Source organism: Microcaecilia unicolor, chromosome 2, assembly GCF_901765095.1.
Source record: "Microcaecilia unicolor chromosome 2, aMicUni1.1, whole genome shotgun sequence".
Taxonomy (NCBI): domain Eukaryota; kingdom Metazoa; phylum Chordata; class Amphibia; order Gymnophiona; family Siphonopidae; genus Microcaecilia; species Microcaecilia unicolor.
Window position 1 is genome coordinate 119,007,077 of NC_044032.1, and position 21,278 is coordinate 119,028,354.

Here is a 21,278-nt window from a genome sequence, read left to right on the forward strand (position 1 = left end):
TATGCAAATTGGGCATGGGGTGTGTTTTGGGGCGGGGAGTAGGTGTGTCTATGCAAATTGGTTAGCACATCGGCATTGCTGCACAGTAACTGATTAGCGTAGGTTTAGCACATGAGTCCCTACTGCCTACAAAATAGGTAGCAGTAGGGGCACACACACTAATGGGAAAATTAGCCTGTAGCCATTAATGGAATATTCTGAAAATCAGCCATTGTACCTCTATGCTAAAAATGGCCTTAGTTCGCAGGAAAGAACCCACATGAGGACACGCTAAGGCCATTTTTTGCCACAGATTAGTAAAAGGGCTCCTTAATTTCTTAACTGGTGCAATAACTAGGGTTACCATATTTTGTCCTCTCAAAAAGAGGACATGTCCCGCCCCCTGCCCCGCCCACACCCCACCCCTTTCACATCCTCACCCCGCCCCCTGTTACAAAGTCCCCTGCCCTCCCCCTCCCCTCCCCTTACTTACTATCTACTGCCCTGGTGGTCTAGTGACCTCTTCGGGGCAGGAAAGAGCCCCCTCTTTCCTGCCAGGAGCTCTGTCCTTGCCCTGCATCCTGTTGCTGTGACAGTCTCGGGATTCAAAATGGCCGCTGACAGTTGAAGTCTCACGAGGCTGCTTCAACTCTCGGCGGCCATTTTGAATCTCGAGACCGTCACAGCAACAGGATGCAGGTCAAGGGCAGCGCTCCGGGCAGGAAAGAGGGGGCTCTTTCCTGCCCCGAAGAGGTCACTAGATCACCAGGGCAGTAGATAGTAAGTAAGGGAAGGCTAGGATAGGCCCGCCTGCCCGTTTGTCCAGAAATCCGGACAAACGGGCGGACTGGCAAAACCCGTCCGGACGCCCGGACATGTCCTCAAAAAGAGGACATGTCCGGGTAAATCCGGACATATGGTAACCCTAGCAATAACTTCCAGTGTTTCAGTAAAACAGCTATTCCATAGCTGAACTAATTTATCTAAAGAAGAATCTCTGAAATCTGGACCAAACAGTACATTTTTAGTTTTGCATTTCTTTCTCTCTAGTGTTTGACTGTTCTTCAAAGACTGGACTTATGGTTGTCTGGTGGGAGTGAGCTGCGTATGTGGAACAGGAAGTTAGAACTTGTCTCTGAAACCAGTCACTTTACAGATTCAGGTAAGTGTAAATGTAATTGACTGTCTCAGTTACGATCCTAGTTCTTAGAAATGATCTTTAGAATTAATATTACAATATCTACTTAAATATTTTAAACCTGTGATTCTTTGTTTAATTAAAGAGTGCCTTATGTGATAGAGTGACCCATAGTGGTGCATTGCAACACATAGACAGGAATCAGGTGCCGCCATTTTGAATCATGTTGACGCCTGAGGTAGGAGTGAGTGGGCATCACTCCTACCTGTCTGAGGAGATATCTGAGAAGATAGGAGGGTACGCCAGACTACCAGTGATACTTTTTTTGTTTTTAATGTCAGGGTCATGGTGGAGTGTTTCATGGCTGCTAGGCCACCAGGTATTGTTGAGGTGAGGGGTGGTTGAGGTGGTTAACTCTTTGTCTAGGGGGAGGGAGTTATCAGCTTGGCTACCTTTGGGTCTGGTTATGTTGGGGTTGGGGTGGGTTGGCAATCAGATCAAGTCAAGTTGGGGATAGGGGACTGATGCAGAAAATTACCAGGCAGTCAGTCATGGGTCCCTTATGCTGCCTCAGACCTTTTAATGTTATACTGGTGTGGTACACATCAGCTTACAGCTTTACCCTATGGCTTACTAAAAAGCCTCCTTACCATCAATTTTAATATACACAAGTCAGCTTCATTGCTGGGACCCTTCTTGCATCCCATAGCGAACATATAGACTGGTTAGCCGTACATTGCTTTTATGTGAGGTCCACCACAGTGCCCCCTAGGGTGCCCCACTGCTCTGCTGGGATGTCTGTGGTGCCAATCTACTAAAAATGTTGATCCACACCAGACGTCTCAATGGCTTGTTTTTGTGCGTTTTTCCCTTGGACATTTTTTTTAATGGTCACAAAAGTAAAACATACTGAGCACAAAAAATATACATATTTTCTAGGAAATGACCATTTTTGAAACAAAAAGATAAGACATTTTTCTGATTTGAAAATGGCCATGTTCAGGACTTGATTTTTGGATGTTTTCAACAAAATGTCCAAAATCGGATTTAGACATATTGAAGATGCCCCTTCACACCTACATTATATTATTATTTATTGGGATTTATTTACTGCCTTTTTGAAGAAATTCATCCAAGGCAGTGTACAGCAAGGGTAACCTGGACATAGGCAATCAAGAATTACTGCAGTAAAAATATTCAGAATTCGTACATGGAGTCAGGAAAGATGCAAAATGATAGTAGATCTCTTAGGTATGTTCAAGGCAACCCATACCACTTGCTCACATTGAATCTCAGTGGCTTTTATTTTGTCCCTACCCTATAAAACTCATCATTCCCCCTTTTTATCTTGTCCATTCTGAAAAGAGTATAAGTATATTCAGCTCCCAGTGATTATCACTGAATTATGATTCACTGGTTACAATCACATTGGTGTCTTTCTTACAATAGTGGCTTCTAGGTGATTGATTTTATAAGGCTATAATCAGTTTTTACACATCATTTTCAAAGTTATCCTTTTCTTTCTCGTTTCTTATCATTTCCTCTTAGGATTATCATCAACCCCCTAGAACTACAAAAACAGTCATATTTTAAACACCTTCTGATTTGCTACTGCTTTAGTGTATCCATATGGAGAGGTACTGGCAGATAGATACGCTAAAGCAGTAGAAATCAGAAGGTATTTCAAATATAATACCTGGAATTTTGACAGCTTTTGTAGTTCTAGGGGGATTTATTTATTTATTTATTGCTTGCATTTGTATCCCGCATTTTCCCACCCATTTGCAAGCTCAATGTGGCTTACATTGTTCCGTCATGACAATCGCCACTTCCGGAATGAGAGATACAGTGGTATTACAGTAAAGATCTTAATTGATATAGTAGATTGAGCAGTCAGGTATAAGGAGTATTAAAGTGAGGATGATAAAATAAGGGTTCTGAACAAGTGAATAAGGGTTAGGAGTTAAAAGCAACATTAAAAAGGTGGGCTTTTAGCTTGGATTTGAAGACAGCCAGAGATGGAGCTTGACGTACCGGCTCAGGAAGTCTATTCCAGGCATATGGTGCAGCAAGATAAAAGGAACGGAGCCTGGAGTTGGCAGTGGAGGAGAAGGTTGCAGGTAAGAGAGATTTACACAGTGAACGGAGTGATATTCCTAGGAGGAAACGATAAGAAGCATTTGTATATAAGTGGCACTTACGTCTAGGCACCAATTTATAGTATTACTTCCTTAGTGTCCTAGTTGCAGAGATATGGGGCAGTAACACAAGAAAGCGTGTGTTAAGCTTAGAGGATTCTTGGTGATAGAGATGCAAGGGCTAAATTCAGAATCCCAGTAAGGTCTGCAGTATAGCAATAAGAAGACGAATAGCAGCCAAAATGGTCATTGTAGTTATAATTTGGCATCATGTTCTCTCTTTCTGTATATATTATGTTCTTAGTGGCTTATTCAACTCTATTATTTTTTTCTAAAGAAAACAGATTTAGGTTTTCATTTTTATCATTTTTGTTTTGAAGGTATCAGCAATTTGATTGAATTACCTAAAAACTGCATAGCAGCAGCCATAGGCAAAGATCTAAGTGAGTATTTTCACTCTTACCATGCTGCAGTCCTGATATTTAACCTGCCACTTTGGCTATAAATTGTGTGATTAGGACGCAAACTGTGGTTATGTACTAATGGTTATATATTTCCAGCTTTATACATTAGGAATTTTATATAATGAAGGAAAAATGTGTCTTTCATATATAGTATTTTACTAAAATAAAAAGCATTAACACATTTTTTTTTTTAAATCTGTGGGACGCTGAAAGGTAGTTTGTTATTCATGGTGCCATGTAAACTATAAAAATCAGCATTGTTCATTACAGCAGAAGTTCATAGCCTCATTGTCCACCAGCTTTTACACTACACACACATACAGATTGCTCATGAGTCTATGATTTAACTAGTACTAACTGAATGGAGAGTGAATTGCTTAGTAGTTGGCCATGTTGGAAGAACTGAGGCTTAAAATTTGCTTTGGTTCCTAACTCAACAGGTAGCAATGAACTGGAAAGATTTGACCCAGAGGTTATATGTAATATGAGCCATAAATTGTTCATAAAAACTCTAAACACAGTTTATTTATTTTGCACAGTGAAATCTCAGGTTACTAGGGTAAGCAGACACCTTGACTAATAAGTTCTTGTTTGTGAAGCATTTTGTTTCAGAATGTGGGATTCCTATGCATTTATATCATTCATAGTAGTTGGTAACCCTAATTGTAACTTCTGGTTTGTAATCATTTTGGGTACATCAATGGTCTGAGCTCTCTACTTTACATCCACTAAATGTGTTGAGTCAACCCGATACACAAATATACTGGATCACCAGAAGTAGTCTAACAAATTAGCCCTGCCATTTCTTTAGTATTTCTCATCCTATTGATAGATGTAGGCATGAAATTTCTGATCTGACTGCATTTTCATAAAAGAATTTACAGTTGTCAGACTTGATCACTGTATGAATAGCTGGGAAGTAGGTAAGAATTCCTGTCAATTATTTTCTGGTACATTTGATAGTGCCACAAATTACCATGTACACACCAATATACAGATTCTTGTGACCATCAAAGGAAAGGAAAAGAAACTGGTAGCACTATGTATACTTAAGGTAATTTATGTTACGTTCATACTTTTTTTTTCATTCCTAAATGTCTTCTCCTGTCTCACTGCTTTCCCTTGCCACTGCCCTCTTAACCATCCTTCCTCCCCTTCTCCTCCTCCTTCCCTTGCACAACTTCTCATACTTTCTGCAGGACTGATTCTGTAGCATTACCTCCCTCCTTCCTCTGTGCTTAGCTCAGATTTTCATCCCCACCTACCCTCATTTTTGACTACTGATGGGCCTTCATCAATTAATCTTGACTTTGAGGTTGATTGGTGGTCTTTATCTTCCCCCTTACCCCTTTATTCTTTCTCTCTTCTGCCTCATTTTTCATTTCCCTTACTCATTTGCTTTCTCCTTTTCTTTGCTGCTTGTTCTTTATTTTGCTCTCACCCTACCTTTTCTTTCATTGTGTAGTTTGGTACAGTTGGACCATGGAGAGGTAGAGGTAGAAAATGCTTCTGTGAAGTACAGCTTCTTTTTCTTACTGCTGTCTATTTGTTGTGAGCATGTTTGTAATGACTAATTGGCTATAAGAGATGAGATTAGTAGTACTTGAGGCACACATGTCAGCCTACTGGTACTGATAGTGCAAAACTTCTACTCTCCAAAAGCATATTTAAAAAAAAAGCAGTTGGCACCATTTTTTGGTTTATGAATCTCATATGCAGCTGCAGCACAGATGAATTAAAAAGTTGATTTGCACATCTTAATCCAACTGAGTTATTGTCCTTTAGAACATTTAATACAAATAACTACAGTGTAAAGATTGTGCTTGGAGCACAAAAAAGATGTGCAGATGTTGCAGATATTCTAATGGATTCCCTTCCCTTTACTTGGCCAGAGGGTCTATCTGTACTTCTCTATTAGGTAAGAATTGCTTTCAACAGGGAAATACTGTGTACTCTGCTGTTATGCAAAGTTTAATTTAACTTCTCTTTCTTCTTAGTCATTTTCAAGCTGCTGATACCTACAGATAATTCTGACAGTTGGGATATCCATGAGGTGAAATGTCTCTCTGCCCACCAAGATAATATTCGCTCGTTGGTAAATGTCAATGGTAAGAGTGTGTAGTGTGTAAATAGATCTACAGAGAACATATTAGCCATTACACAAAACTATGTTTTAGACAGAATTTATCTTAAGTACACGTACACAAGTGACGGGAAATATTCTTTTTAAGTTATTAAACTTTCAAGGTGGAATTTAGAATGAAAAATGTATAAAATGCTACTAGATTTATGTCACTGTGGAATTAGTAGAGTTTTGCTGGCTCTGTGAAAGTAGAGTCTCTGTACATTTACAAACTTGAGCAAGTATGCTTATAAGATAACTTGATTTGATTTATTCTCATTTGGCCTACTGAAAAGATGGGGGGTAAATACATCAAAATAATATTCCTCCAAATCACCAATAGTATTACGGTAGATCCCAGTGATATATTGATAATCACAAAACATATCATGACAAAATACATCTTAAAATACACAATTTATGTAGCAGAATACTCTCCTGTCTTCCTACCTCCCCTCTATCAGCACTTGCTTCCGAAGGCTAGCACAAAAAACAAACTTTTGATTTTTTTCCCTAAACTATACACTGTTGACATTCTCCTTTTGGCTTGTTTGAGAACTTATTCTAAAGCCATAGCCCTATGTAGGAACAAGATTTTTCCTTTGTGGATGTCCAATACATAGCTAACAGTGGGGGTGACTTCAAGAAGTCCTGTTGCAAAGAATATAGTCTTCTGATTGGATTATGTTTGATAAATTTATCTAAGTAAAGAGGTTGTCCTCTGTAAACCAAAGATAGTAACATATTTATTTATTTGGATTTTGCTCACACCTTTTTCAGTAGTAGCTCAAGGTGAGTTACATTCAGGTACATTGGATATTTCTCTGTCCCAGGAGGTCTCACAATCTGAGGCAATGGAGGGTTAAGTGAGTTGCCCAAGATCACAAGGAGCAGCAGTGGGATTTGAACCGGCCACCTCTGGATGTCAAGACCAGTGTTCTAACCACTAGGCCACTCCTCCACATAGTAGGTAACGGCAGAAAAAGACCTGTACGGTCCATCCAGTCTGCCCAACAAGATAAATTCATATGTGCTACTTTATATGTATACCTGACCTTGATTTGTATCTACCATTTTCAGGGCACAGACTGTAGAAGTCTGCCCAGTACTAGCCCCGCCTCCCAACCACCAGTGTTGCCACCCAATCTCCGCAAAGCTTCTGAGGATCAATGCCTTCTGAAGAGAATTCCGTTATGTTTATCCCACGCATTTTTGAATTCCGTTACCGTTTTCATCTCCACCACCTCTCGCGGGAGGGCATTCCAAGTATCCACCACTCTCTCCATGAAAAAAATACTTCCTGACATTTTTCTTGAGTCTGCCCCCCTTCAACCTCATTTCATATCCTCTAGTTCTACAGAATTTTATTCTAGAGCACAGCAACAGTCAGAGCAGTTTACACAAGACAGGAGAGATGTAATTATTGTTCCATTTCGTGTCTCTGCACCAGTTGCTGCCTTTTCACCCCTGCTAAAGTCCCTATTGTAATGAATTACAGTAATCTCACTTAACCATTCATCAATGAATGAGTAGTGGTGAGAAAACCCTGTTTCTCCAAATATGGACAAATTTTACAAATTAATCTTAAAACATTAAAATAAATATGTCACTACATAGTCAGTTCTAACCCCGTCAGTCTTAACCCCGTCTCTAGTAGGAGAGTCCATCAACTTTAGAGACAGCCCAGGATAACTGGACATATTAAAGGATCTTTTTCCCAGCAGAAGCCTGTTGAAGACTGAACTAGGCCCTGATGTGCCATCTAGAGGCTATCTGTTAATGTATACTGTGGTTCAAGTTTTAAAAACTATGGGAAAAGGATAGGGAGACTAGTTAATAAAGTTTGCTTTTTTAAAATTCTAACTGCCTATCAATAAACCCCAATCTTTAAATCACCAAAGGACAGAGTACAAAAAATGTTCATTTACCCAGAGAAATGTCCTCTTCTCTCAGAGCATCTCAGAAAGAAAGTTTCCTGGGACCTGTCACCTTTCCTCTCTAATAGTTTGATTCTAAGGGGGATGCTTCAAACAGACCCTTTGAAGCTAACACAGGAATCAGGTTGACCTAGTAACCTTTGCAGCTAGTCTACCTTCCTCACACCTTAATTAACATCTGATTCAGGTCAGGAGCACTGCTACCTCTCTTCCAAGCAAAGAACAGAAAGTAACTTTTTTTTTAAGACAAAGTTTATTCCCTGCTACTATTCTTTTTAATGCTCTTGGCTGTTACAGTTAAGTTTCTGCCTCTAGAAGAAAGTTTGTTAAAATTATGGGGAAAAGAGTTGCACACTATGTAAATTAGTTAATAAAGCTTGCTTCTTTTTTGAATGAAAACTGAACTAGGCCCTGCTGTGCCTTCTAGAGGCTATGTGTTAATGCTGTATGCTATGGTTCAAGTTTTAAAAACTATAGGTAAAAGGGTAGGGAGACTAGTTAATAAAGTTTTTTTTTTTTAATTCTGTTTTTATTAATAAACTGTAAAATCATCCATAGAAAAAGGAATGCTATGGGGCTCGTTTTCAAAGCACTTAGCCTTTACAAAGTTCCACAGTAATGTATGGAACTTTGTAAGGATAAGTGCTTTGAAATGTTGAAGAACTTCTCTTTATCTTTGCTTGTTAGTCAATCTGACAACTGTTGGTGATGATTCTCAATTTCCTTTAAGCTCTTCCTAATAAAATGCATCTTAGACTTTATCACATTGGTATTTCTCCTACATTTCTCTTTATCCTCATCCTGCTTGCTCTTCTACCATTTCCTTCTCAAGTTGCTTCAGCTGTTGTAGGAATAAACAACAGTCTTGATTGAAATGAACCAGATTCTTTTCCTACACAGTTTCTGTGCTGGCCCTCTAAACAGTTGGTTCCATAGCTTATAAATTCCTCAAAATCTGACTAATTTGTCATACATTAGACAATACTTAGAGATTGAAATACTTTTCAGTCTAGTTACTGTCTGTATTATTTTATGACTCCTAACTAAATTAGCATGCACAGTCTTCTTACAATGTATTTAAAAACTGGGCTGAGCAAGATACTGGTATTATATCTATTAATAGCTGGATCCAACTTGTTTTCCTAATTTCTGTGTTGGAGAGTGAATGATCTGGGATTACAAATGACCTACAAATGTTACTTCCTATGAATATTGAAATCGCCCAACACAGTCAATTCAGCATATTTGAGAATCTACTCTTCCAGCAAATAGCTATGCTGCTCTGCCTCTATTAGCTAAACACCTTTTGTTACATTACTTGTAGTTAAATTGCAGGTAAACTAAAGAATTGCCAAGAGGGTCTGTTGTGAAGACATTGTGCCAAAACTTTACACTGAAGGAGCGCCTCCAAGATGGAAACACATGGTCCCTGGACTTCTTATCAATCAAAAGCTTTGGCACTGTGTATTGCATCAACTACAAGCAGAAAAGGAGCAGCTTGCAGTTGCCTTGATATATCACATTACAATACTCTGTTCAACTACTAACCAGAGAATGAATAGCTATGGCTAATCTTTACCTACCACAAAGTAGTTTCTTGATTAATTAAATGCAGACTCCGAAAGGTGACGCAAATCACCAATATAATATGGGTATCTAGGGAAAGTGAGGCATCCAAACATATCCCTTTCACCACCTCCTCTTTTAGAACCAAAATCTCTCCAGTGATGGGAAAGCACAGCAGCGCGTTTCCCTCCAGCTTACCCATAAAGCTTTGATTTACTAGGGGTTCAGTTTCAGCTTGGCATATGCTAAACATTCTGCTACTGCCCCTAAGCATTCATTTTCACCAGTCACTCACTGTCCGTCTCCAACCCCCAACTGGTACGTACAACTGCATATTGTCAGCATATGTAAACAGTCAATGGCAAAGTTCCTTACAATATCCCACAGCAGGTCTAGATAAATGTTGCATAAGTTATGGGGATAACACTGAACCTTGAGGGACCCCACAACAAACACATTAACGCTGATTGTTTTTTTACTTCAAAGTACCCTCTTCTACTAGCCTTCTAAACTCTCCATTCAAGTTCTATCTAACTGAGACAATTCGTCAGTAATCCATGGCAAACCATGTGAAAAGTTGAAGACAGATCCAGGAGGACCATGTAAGAGTCTTTCCCCCTTATCTGTATACCTCCACATTATATCTGATAAAGCAACCAGAACTATATCTTTGCAAGTGGTCATTCTAAAATCCAGACTTATCTGGCAAACCTTCCCCCCCTCAAAAAAAATTAAACAACCCTGTATCTTCTAAAAATGACAGTAAATACTGATATATTACCACATGCCCTAACTTAGGAAGAAATGGTAGGTTTGAGGTAGATCAATAATTCTTTAATACCAGTGGATCTAACGTAAAGGTTCTTCAGGATTAGTTTCACTACTACTTCCTTCAGTATAAATGGCACATAGCTGGCCTCAAAAATAGAAATAGCAAAGGTTGCTGTGCAAAGCACTATCCATTCCCCTGCATCTCTTATCAGTTAGGCCAATATGTAACATAGAAGTTAAATCTCTCACTCCAAAAGTAGCAGTGATTTGAAATTAAACCTCCAGTGACTGTACCTCCCCAGCTATCTTCTTTAATATTTCTATTCCATCTAACATCTAAGTGGATTATAAATTACAAACGTAAAAGCATAAAATCATATAAACAAATACATGTCCCATTATGCAAGTCCAGAAAAAGTCATCGTCTTCACCCACTATATGTCTGAATAAAGACAAATGTTTTCCTCCATATCTTTCTTAGAACCTCCTTAATATATCATTCACCTTTTTTTTCAGGGAGGGGGAACCTCATGCAGCCAAATACACAGATAGACTGTCAAAAAAACAAACAAAAAAAAAAGACAAAGAGGCAGATGCACTAAACGTTTTTCATCGTTAAATGAGCCCTCGGGGAAGAATTTCCGATCCTTTCCATGCACTTAGCCTATTTTCCGACGACAGTAGCAGCTAACGAAAACAGAATGGAGATGAGCAATTAGTGTGAAAACCCCATTGAAACGACATGCACTAACCTTTTCCGATTGCCTTTACGCAGGAAAAAGGCAGGAAAACTAACGAGAGGTCTGGACCTCTCGTTAGGACAGCTCTGTGCCAGGAAAAAGTGTTAAGTGAAAAAATAAACAAACTTTGAGCCAATCCCAGCGCATTAGCAGAGCTAAAAGCGCTGTGATTGGTCCAAAGGACCTCAGAAAACACATAAAAAAATAAAACTAAAAAAAGGATCGGGAGGGGGCAAGGGCGCTCATCAGGAGCGTCCTGTACGGACGGCCTTGCCCCCCCCCCCCCCCCCCCCGCCGCTGCTCCCCACTTTCCGCCGCTCCCCCCACCCCGAAAAAGCAAAATTGTAGCAGCCCCTGCCCCCCTCCCTTCCTCACTACTCTCAGCTCCGCCTCCCGACATCCTCCGTCTGTGCCCCGCCCCCTTTGGGGGTCGTCGCCGCCATTCCCCTTCTCCATCGGGCCCCCCTCCCTCTTACCGGGCCCGTGCAGCGCCTCTCTCCTCTGTCCGAAGGCGCTGCACGGGCAAGAAGAACGCTGAATCAGCTGATGACTGCCTTCGCGATAGAGCGTCTTTCTCCTCCTGGGCCCGCCCCTGTCTGACGTCAGTAACACTGACGTCAGACAGGGGCGGGCGCAGCAGGAGAAAGACGCGCCATCGCGAAGGCAGGCATCAGCTGATTCAGCGTTCTTCTTGCCCGTGCAGCGCCTTCGGACAGAGGAGAGAGGCGCTGCACGGGCCCGGTAAGAGGGAGGGGGGCCCGATGGAGAAGGGGAATGGCGGCGACGACCCCCAAAGGGGGCGGGGCACAGACGGAGGATGTCGGGAGGCGGAGCTGAGAGTAGTGAGGAAGGGAGGGGGGCAGGGGCTGCTACAATTTTGCTTTTTCGGGGTGGGGGGAGAGGCGGAAAGGGGGGAGCAGCGGCGGGGGGGGGGGGGGCAAGGCCGTCCGTACAGGACGCTCCTGATGAGCGCCCTTGCCCCCTCCCGATCCTTTTTTTAGTTTTATTTTTTTATGTGTCAATTCAATTTGCCATGTGCTTGTGATTTGACTGTTTGTGGCATGCGCAGAGCAGCTAACATAACGCTTGGCTGCTCTGCGCATGATTTGGGGGCCGATTAACGATGTGTATTGTGATTCTTTGATACATTGTACGTTTCAATACCGATTCCAGCATGTGTGACTTTTTTTTTTGGTGCATTTTTCGTTATTTTAAAATCGTTAGGGACTTTAACGATTTAGATTTTTTTACGTTTGGTTGCTGCATCTGCCTCAAAGTTTCCTCTGCTTACTTTCCATCCCCTCCAAACAAGCAGCAAAATATTCTGTGTTAGCCTTCCGTATGGCCTCCTTATATTGTTTGACTACAGCCTGGTGTGCCAGGAAATTTAGAGCTGAACAGTCCTTCAATCATGTGTTGTTGATAGCGAACCTGATACTTAAGAAGAGATAAGTCCTGTTGATACCATGGGGCTGATGTTCTGCTTTTTTCAGACCACCTGTCTTTCTAGGACCAGTTGGTTCAGAGTTTTTCTCCATATAACCATTCCAGACAGACCTCTCTCCCTCATAAATTGCTCTGTTTGCTAAAATTTAATTTCTTTTGTCACATTATCTCATTATTACCATCTCTAGCCTTAATTACTTCCGTCCTTTGAGGGGGTATTCTTATGCTTGATTTCAACAGCTTAAATTGCACCAAGAGATATCTGACCAAGATACTTCATCCACAAGCACATTATCCAGCCTAATCTGTCATTCATTAGTTTGAAGACTAAACTCCAGTCTATGACCTGGTTAACCATAGGGAAAGAAATAATCTTTTTGAAGTCTGCCTCACTCCCCTTCTCAAGATTTCCTCGGATATTAAAATCCACAGCTTCTAACTTCATAAACTTAAGGAAGATAGCATGTAAGTTTCAGCCTTTCTTGCTGTAATCTACAGCTTACACCATTTGATGTATAGTTTCTCTTCAATGAAAACAAAACATTTTGACCACAAGAGGGAACCTGTATGCCTTTACAGTGGTTCTCAACCTTTTTTCTGTTTTGATACAGCTAACAGATAATATTCACGTGCATGATACACTACAATTCACAGCTGAACAAAGAAAAAACCCTATATATCATTTCACTGCTGCTGACAATGATGCAAGAGTAATACAGATTCAATGGTGGTGACAGCGGGGGTGGAGGAGAGGGGTGCACCATAGGCCTGCAACATTTCCAGTTGGTGCTGATGACAGGAGAACGGACTAGTTATGTAGATCAATTATTCAACCTCCTGGTTCTCATCTCTCCCCAGCCCACACACACATGTTAAGAAAAGCACAAGGGTGCTGTCTATCAAATTTTTGGTGACACATCAGTGTGTCCCAACACACTGGCTGAGAACCACTACTTTAGAATATGAAAATCTGCTTTTGCCTTCTTTATTCTAGTCAGTGACTCTTAGGAACATTTTAATTTGATGTTTGCCACAAAATTATCCCACTATACTTTTGAATACTTCAGTTCTGTCTTCAGACCCTTCCACTGAATTTTCTTTATTAATGAATTTCCAAACATTTTATTGAGAAGAAAATCTTGACATTACAGAAATAACAATATGGTAACACAAATATTAGGACACGGTAGAAGCATGTACATAAATTCATATAGCGGCCCTTTTACTAAGCAGTGGTAAGCCCATCGTGCAGCAATCTGGAACTGCCGCCGGCCCAACACGGACGCCAGTGGTACTTCCACCCCCAGTACATGGCATTTCCGGTGTTAGGGAAAATAGGTCCTATTTTTTAATCACAGGAGTTACCCAGCAGTAATCAGGCAGCACCGTGTTGGTGCAGGAGCACTTACGGCCATCTTAATAGATGGCGATAAGTGCTCCCCCTCCCCCCATGTGGCCACGCGATAAGTGCAGTCTTACCACATGGCCATTTCTTTTTTCGGCCTTTTTACCACAGCGTGTGGCAAAAATGGCCACCACTTCTAGCGCAGAGCCTCTTTTACCACAACTTAGTAAAAGGACCCCATAGTTTCTTTGCAGTTACATATAGGGATATATTCTGTAAATGGTGCCAAAATGATGTGCGCTAAGTGCAAATTCTATAAACGCAGTTCCAAGCTGTCCTTTCGACAACCACTCTAATCTGAAGCAAAAATTAGTGAAAAGCAAGCTCCCAGCAAAAGCTAAAAAAAAAGAAGAGAATGGCACGTGTTCCTGCTATATACTAAGCTGCAAATTGTGCCAGCAGAAATTGCAGGACCCCACAGTCACTCATGGGAAAAGAATTCAGCATAAGGGGATTCTACACATGCTTATCTTCAAATGTGGTATATATCATTCAATGCAAAAGGAGTGAAGCGGGATACTGTATTGGAAAGACAAACCAGATAATAAAAACAAGACTCAACTTACACAGATATCACATTAAACACTACAGTGCCAACCAGGATGCCACTTCTGTGGGACAGCACCTTACAAAGCCAGAGCACTGCATCAATTACTTTATGGTGAAAATACTAAAAAGAAATTTTAAAACAATCCAGGAATGAAGACCTTTTGAAGTCAAAATGCTAAAATATTTTGACACTCGCCAGACAGGACTAAACAAAGATCTGTTTTTCCTATAAAGTACAGACAAAGTAGGGTTGGACAAATAGCCTTCCAACAAAATCTAAGAAATGAAACAAATATTATTTGTTAACACCTGGGCCCTGACCAATAAACTGAAATTAAATGTGCAAAAAACCAATGTCCTTTGGTTCCAAAATCAGGGAGTTGATGTCCCATCATCAGTATTTTTAACCAGTGGTCAAATCTTTACAGTCGAATCTGAAACCAGAGTACTAGGGGTCTTGCTTGATTCTTCACTCACTTTCGCTTCCCATAGTGGAGGAGTGGCCTAGTGGTTAGGGTGGTGGACTTTGGTCCTGGGGAACTGAGGAACTGAGTTCGATTCCCACTTCAGGCACAGGCAGCTCCTTGTGACTCTGGGCAAGTCACTTAACCCTCCATTGCCCCATGTAAGCCGCACTGAGCCTGCCATGAGTGGGAAAAGCGCGGGGTACAAATGTAACAAAAAATATATATATATTAACCAGCTGTGGAAGAAAACACTATTCAAAATGAGACAGCTACTTCTACTAGTCAGATCATTCTTAGACTAAAAAAAACCTTCACACTACTAGTCCAAACGTTAGTTCTACCTCACTTGGGTTACTGTAATGTTTTGTTTCTTGGTATTATGTGTCAATATCAGAAAAAAATTGCAAATCATACAGAACACAGCTGCTAGACTTTTATACAGATAGAATAGATATACTACTGTTTCAACTCATCTAAACAAACTGCACTGGATTCCCGTAGCAGACAGACTCAGGTTCAAAGCTGCTTGTTTTGTCTTTCAAGTCCTATAGGGCTTCACCTTTGAAATGCTAAGACCACTTTGCTATGTCTGTTCCAGTAGAATTACCATATTTGGTCCCCCCCAAAAAAGAGGACACATGCCCCGCCCCACCACACCCTGCCCTGCCCTGCCCCACCACACCCCACCCCCTTTCACACACCCACCCCTTTCACCCCCCCCATCACACCCCCCCTAAGGGTGTCTTCTTCCCCTTACCTTACTTTACTACCCTGGTGGTCTGGTGACCTCTTCGGGGCAGGAAAGCGCGGTGGGGGAGGTGGTAGACCAAAATTGCTCCCCCCCCCCCCCCAACCTCAGGCTCTGGCCCCCTCCTGCTTTAGCAGCCGAAGAAGGAAGTAATAAGATTATATGACTCCTGAAGCAGGCATCTCTACGCTGAAACACAGCTCTGTGTCAAGTTTTTTTCCGTCGGTGCTTCAATTCAATTCTTGTATACCGCTAATATCCCCTTTCCAGGGTTCAGTGCGGTTTACATTCTACATGAAATGAAAGCAAACAGTGTTAGTGTGAGGTGTGAGAAACATTAGAGGCCATTGGTGTAATGCATGACACTAAAAACTTTAAGGAAAGGATAATGGATGATACTAGAGGGTAGAAGTCATGATAGATTGTTATGAAGCAGTCTTTGGGAAGAGAAAGATTTTTAGCCTCATCCTGAAGTTGAGGTATTTGTTTTCTGTTCTGATGGGCAGGGCCGGTCAAACCCGGTAAGCAGGCTATGCATTGCAGGAGGGTGTTTGCCTTCAAGGGCGCCTGCTGAGGCTTTTGTTTATCTAATCTCTCCTGCTCATCTCAGTCTGGCTCCAAAGCAGGAGCTGTCAGCTCTCTGTCCAGTCCCCTCCCCCCTCCCAAGCAGAGAAATATCCTCCTGTTGTGTTTGTCAGAGGACCTCACTGCTCCAAACACACTGGGATTGAGAGTGAAACCAGGAGCTGGAATCCAGCCTAGAGAGGGCTCAGAGACAGCACAGCACAGCCTGGACCCTTGTTTTGTCAGAGACCGCTGTGTAGTGCTGCACCTGACCCACCCTTTTCCACCCCCACCCCAACACAGCAACTCACAGGACAGGAGGGCTAGATGGCTGCTTTCAATTCCTAACCATCACCAATCTCCTATCTCTCATTCCCACTTCAGTAACTCCTGTTAGTCTGTCCAATCAGACTGTAGAATATGTTAGTTTATGCTGATTAAGTCTGCCCTAGCTAGATCCTAAGCTGTGCTGGATGGGAAGACTATTGTGCTGCATGCAAAGTCTAACTTCTTAGGATTTCAGGTTAATTTTTGAAGAATTTGAAGAGGGGCTATCTCTGTTCTACATGTGTGACTGCAAGGCCAAGTGTCTGAATAGGGATTTGTTTGTTAGATTCTGAAATTTTGATAACACATTGTTTTTCAGAGTTGGCAAGACTGTCTGTTCTCCTAATTCCTGGTCTGTGTGCTAAGTTATTTTTCTTCTATACTGGTGTAATATTTTCAATGATGATGCCATGGCTGGTAAAAGGGGTGTGTCTACTGTGGGGGCGGAGCCATAGTGATCCCTGGATGGGTAGGGGCGCCGACTAATAGACTGCAGGAGGGCGTTAGAAACCCTAGGGCCGGCCCTGCTGATGGGAATAGGTAGAGAGTTCCATATTTTAACTCCAAGAACAGGGAATAGAGAGCTGAAAAATCTTCTGATTTCGAATTGTCGTTTGGAACGGTGATGCTAGCTTCAGTTGTTGTTTCAGTCTGTTAGACTGGAACATAGGGTTACCATATGTCCGGTTTTACCCGGACATGTCCTCTTTTTGGCCTAATGGTGTCCTATCCTAGCCTCCCCTCCCCTTACTTACTCTACTGCCCTGGTGGTCTAGTGACCTCTTCGGGGCAGTTAAGAGCTCCCTCTTTCCTGCCCAGAGCGCTGCCCTGCATCCTGTCCCCCTTGCAATGCTGAGTGCTGACGGTCCTGGCGCCAATTCAAAATGGCCACTGAGAGTTGAAGCAGCGAGGTGCACATGAAAAATCAACAAATGCTTCTGCAACAGAGTGTTGTATAAACAAGCACCCAAAAGGTTAAATGATTGGAAAACTTTTAGATGTATCACACAAAATATGCAATAGCATCTGAACAAATCAGCGCAGGACAATCGCATGTAAGGTTGATTTTTCCTGTTTTGGGTGCTGTTAAATTAGAAACCATAAAATTATACTGCTTTGTGACCCTCTGAGAAACCATCCATCTCTCCGTTTTTCACCCAACCCCCTCTCCCCCCACCCCTAATTCTTCCCATGACACTGTCATTGAAATGCTTTTATGTTTCACTTTGTCCTCACACTTGGAACACACTACTGCTCTCTCATAGTGGCGACTCCCATCAGATTCCCTGGTATGTGATAGCTGGGACTGCTAAATTTGCCTCTGCTCTAATGTTTTTCACTTCTAACCTCTTATATTTTTAGTTTGAATGTGTGCCTTTCCTATTTTCAATTGCGTTCCTTTCTCTTCTGGAATTTTTTAGATTGTACGACGCTCTGCTGTGCCATGGCAGTTGGCAGCTAGAGCGGTATAGCAGGTCCTAATAAATCATAAACCATATATTCTGATATTTGTCAACATTTACTCATTTCTGGACTGAGGAAGAAGGTATTGCCTTGTGAAAGCTAGTCAAAAACTGTATTAAGTTAATCTAATAAAAATGCATTCTTATTTTCTTTTCTTTGTTTTATTTATTTATTTTCTTCACCTATATCTCTGTTGTAGCAGATTGCTTTATGTCTCTATTTTTGTATTTGTACAGAGCTGACCTTTGTCAGTGGCTCCCTTGTGGGTGAGCTGATAGTCTGGGATGCATTGGACTGGACAGTGCTAGCTTATGAGCGCAGTTTCTGGGATACCTCTTCACCTCACGAGGCAATGCAAGAAATAAAACTACAGAAGCAAAAGGAAATTTCAGTTCAGCATTTTACAACAGATGGAGAAGTAAGACCAGCCAAGTGTCAATTTATGTTAGTTTTATAAACCTATTAGTCTAGGTTTACTTTTTCTTCACATTATGGCCACTGAAAATAAGAAATAAGTAGAATTTGGGGATGTGTTGTGTGTATACTTTAAAATTTATACCTGTAGGATATTGTAACAAATAAGATGACTGGTTTTCAGCTGTGTTACTGCAGCTAGTAAATAAGCCCCATGACTTTTTTTTTGGCCTGTCAGTTTTTCTTCTGCTCATGGGTTTCTTTCTCAGTGTGAACTGATCTCTGTTGAGCTATGCCACCGTACTCGTATAGAATTTAAATTCATGGGGGCATGGGTCAGGTTCCCTGGAGTTATGGTAGCTCTTTGAATACCTCTGGTCTCTTGGGGAGGGGGTGGAATTAAATCTGCACTGACTTTTCTCCTTCTAGTCTACGGGATCAGAATCCATGAATCCTTGTGGATTGAAGTCATGGCAACATTGTTGACCTTGCTAATGCTGATGCTAATGCCATTTTCACAACTGCTGGTATAACAACTGTGGCACAGCCAAAATTCACTCATATTAATTATTAGAGTGTGTATGAAATTTGAACAACATTGGGGGTCAATATTCAAAGAAATTTAAATGGCCAGAAATGGCTCCTGGTCTCTTTAAATCACTTTTCCAGGGCTAAATGGGCATTATTCAGCAGCCTTTCACTGGATAGAGCTGCTGAAAATGTCCAGTTAGCGCCCACGTGTGGGTGTTCCAGGGGCGGAGTTGGCACTTAGCCGGCTAGGATAACCGCATTTCTCCAAGGGCAAGCAGTTGTATTCTCACAGCTGGGTGATGTCATTCAGTGGAGCCTGGTACAAATGCTGATTAGAGAGATTAATACAGTATTTTCTAGCAGCATCTCACTGCGCATGTGCTGCGAGAAAGGGTCCCTCAGTCTTTATTTTTCCATGGAGCAGGGAGGATGCATTATTGTATTTTCCTCTTGGTGCCTTCCTGTATGGGTATTTTTTTGTCCCTTCATGATTATTTTTCCTTTCTGGTTATTTTATTCTGTTTCCCTTTAATTTTTGTAGTGTTTTCAGCTCTTCAAGTTTTCTTTATTTTTCACGGGTTGCTAAGCCTGTTTAGGTCGGAGCACCAACCTCAGTTTGAATGCTGCCTCTTTTTACAGTTCACACTTAAGGAGTTTAATTTGGCCACAATTCTTTTCTCGGTGTACAAGAAGAACTTCAGTGGCTTCAAAATGTGCGCCCAGTATAATTGGGGGATTTCTGTGATGACCCCAAACTCTTGGTGTATCGGGTTGTTTGGGCCTGACCATGAGCCTAACTCTTGTTCTCTCTGTTTGCAAATGAGGATACAGAGGGCAGCAGGTCCAGCAGGAGAGACTTGTTGGCTCCTCAAAGGCTGATCCATCGACAATAGCACCAGAAGCATTGACCTTGATAGCTGCCTAAGACTTTGACTGCCAGTGGGAGTGCACCATCAATGAGGAAGTCTCCATCTCTCGACATCAGAGGTTGAAAGTAGGTATGAGGACCGGTCAGCATCGGACCTGACACTGAGGATGTGCACAGGTTCAACATCCATGTCAGCGCTGAAGGACCGCAGTGCTGAGCATCAGGGGAAGCCCAAGAAGCATAAGCATCAGTCCTCATTGACACACAGTGCCGGGAGCTCTGGGGCATCGGCATTGCCGGTACCCAAGAAATGCTGGCACTGGGAGGAGTGCTCCCCCTCTTTGGTAGAGGTGCCGTTGTGCAAGTCCCCGAGCAGCCAGCTTCCCGCTTATGGTTCGGCACTGATGCCTTCTCAGCCTGTCTCATTCCCAGTTGCCCTGCCTTTGCCGATGCCTTCCTTCAATGAGCTGTACTGAGCCATGCTCGGGAAGGAGCTGGCGTAGATGCTGCAGTTGCAGTATGCTCAGGTATAGAGGACACTTGCACCAATTGCGGATCAGCCTCAGATTCTTCCTGAGGCTCCATCCATGACTGTGGAGAGATCCTTGGCACCAGTGCTTCAAAGGGTGTCGACGTCAACATCAACACATACAGTACTGTACTTGACGTCGGGGGAGGAAGCTTCCCCAGAGTCTGAGGGTAGGGCTGTACCTCGATGCTCTGGAACGTGGGCATGGTTCCACTGAGCCGAGGCAGGCACAGACTCAGTTCAGCTTAACCAGACACAAGTCATCCAAACTCATCTCCACCAGAGGTAAAATTAACGAGGCCATTTTCTGGTCTGAGCTAACAGAGTCCCTCACTACTGCATCTCCTACACATGGTTCGATCAAATCATGCTGGGACTCCAAGGTAAAAGCCATACTAGACAAAATTGCTTCATTTACCACTAAAAAGGTCAAGACATCCAGAAATTTGCCATGGTTTACAGAGGAACTATCCATCCTAAAAAAGGAATGTCGATGCCTTGAAAGCAATGGAGAAAGAATAAAGATACTACTGATAAATCCAAATGGAAGTCAGCCTTCCATTGCTAGAAAAAGAAGGTAGCTGACTCCAAACGCCAATACTATAGCAGCCTAATAGGTCAAGATGATCCTTACAACAAAAACTTTTCTTCTTAGTTAAAACAGTAGCTTCCACTAATAAGGATGAACATTCACAGAAAACATGTCCCACCACCCAAGACCTAGCTGATCATTTCGCCAATAAGATTCTCCAAATTAGGTCCCAACTATCTAAAGCTATACCAACAGAGGAAAATAGTCCATCCTGTAGCTCAACCTTAATTGCTGGAGATCCTACAAACCAAGCACTCAAAACTGACCAAAACTGGGACTCTTTTCAACCACTAACAGCTGAGGATGTAAGATCAATGCTGTTGAAATGCTCCAGTGCTAACAGCTCCCTGGATCAATGCCCAAAACACCTACTCGAATCCATCTGTTTGGAAGCAGTAAACTGGCTATTCAATAATCTCAGTGAGCTATTAAAAACTGACTCTCTTCTTCCCGGCGTGGGCAAAATTGTTCTCACTCCACTACTGAAGGGATCTGGGCTAGATGTAACATCACCTGCAA

General features: G+C 42.1%; 1 protein-coding gene across 1 annotated transcript in view; it reads left to right on the forward strand.

Moving 5' to 3' along the window:
- Nucleotides 1–21,278, forward strand: part of LOC115462277 (WD repeat-containing protein 41-like) — a 181,717-nt gene that overhangs the window by 110,287 nt on the left and 50,152 nt on the right. The window contains exons 6-9 of the mRNA XM_030192289.1: nucleotides 1,030–1,141; nucleotides 3,636–3,698; nucleotides 5,717–5,827; nucleotides 18,062–18,243. Of these exons, the coding sequence (XP_030048149.1) occupies nucleotides 1,030–1,141; nucleotides 3,636–3,698; nucleotides 5,717–5,827; nucleotides 18,062–18,243 (468 nt within the window). The remainder of the gene's footprint in view (nucleotides 1–1,029; nucleotides 1,142–3,635; nucleotides 3,699–5,716; nucleotides 5,828–18,061; nucleotides 18,244–21,278) is intronic.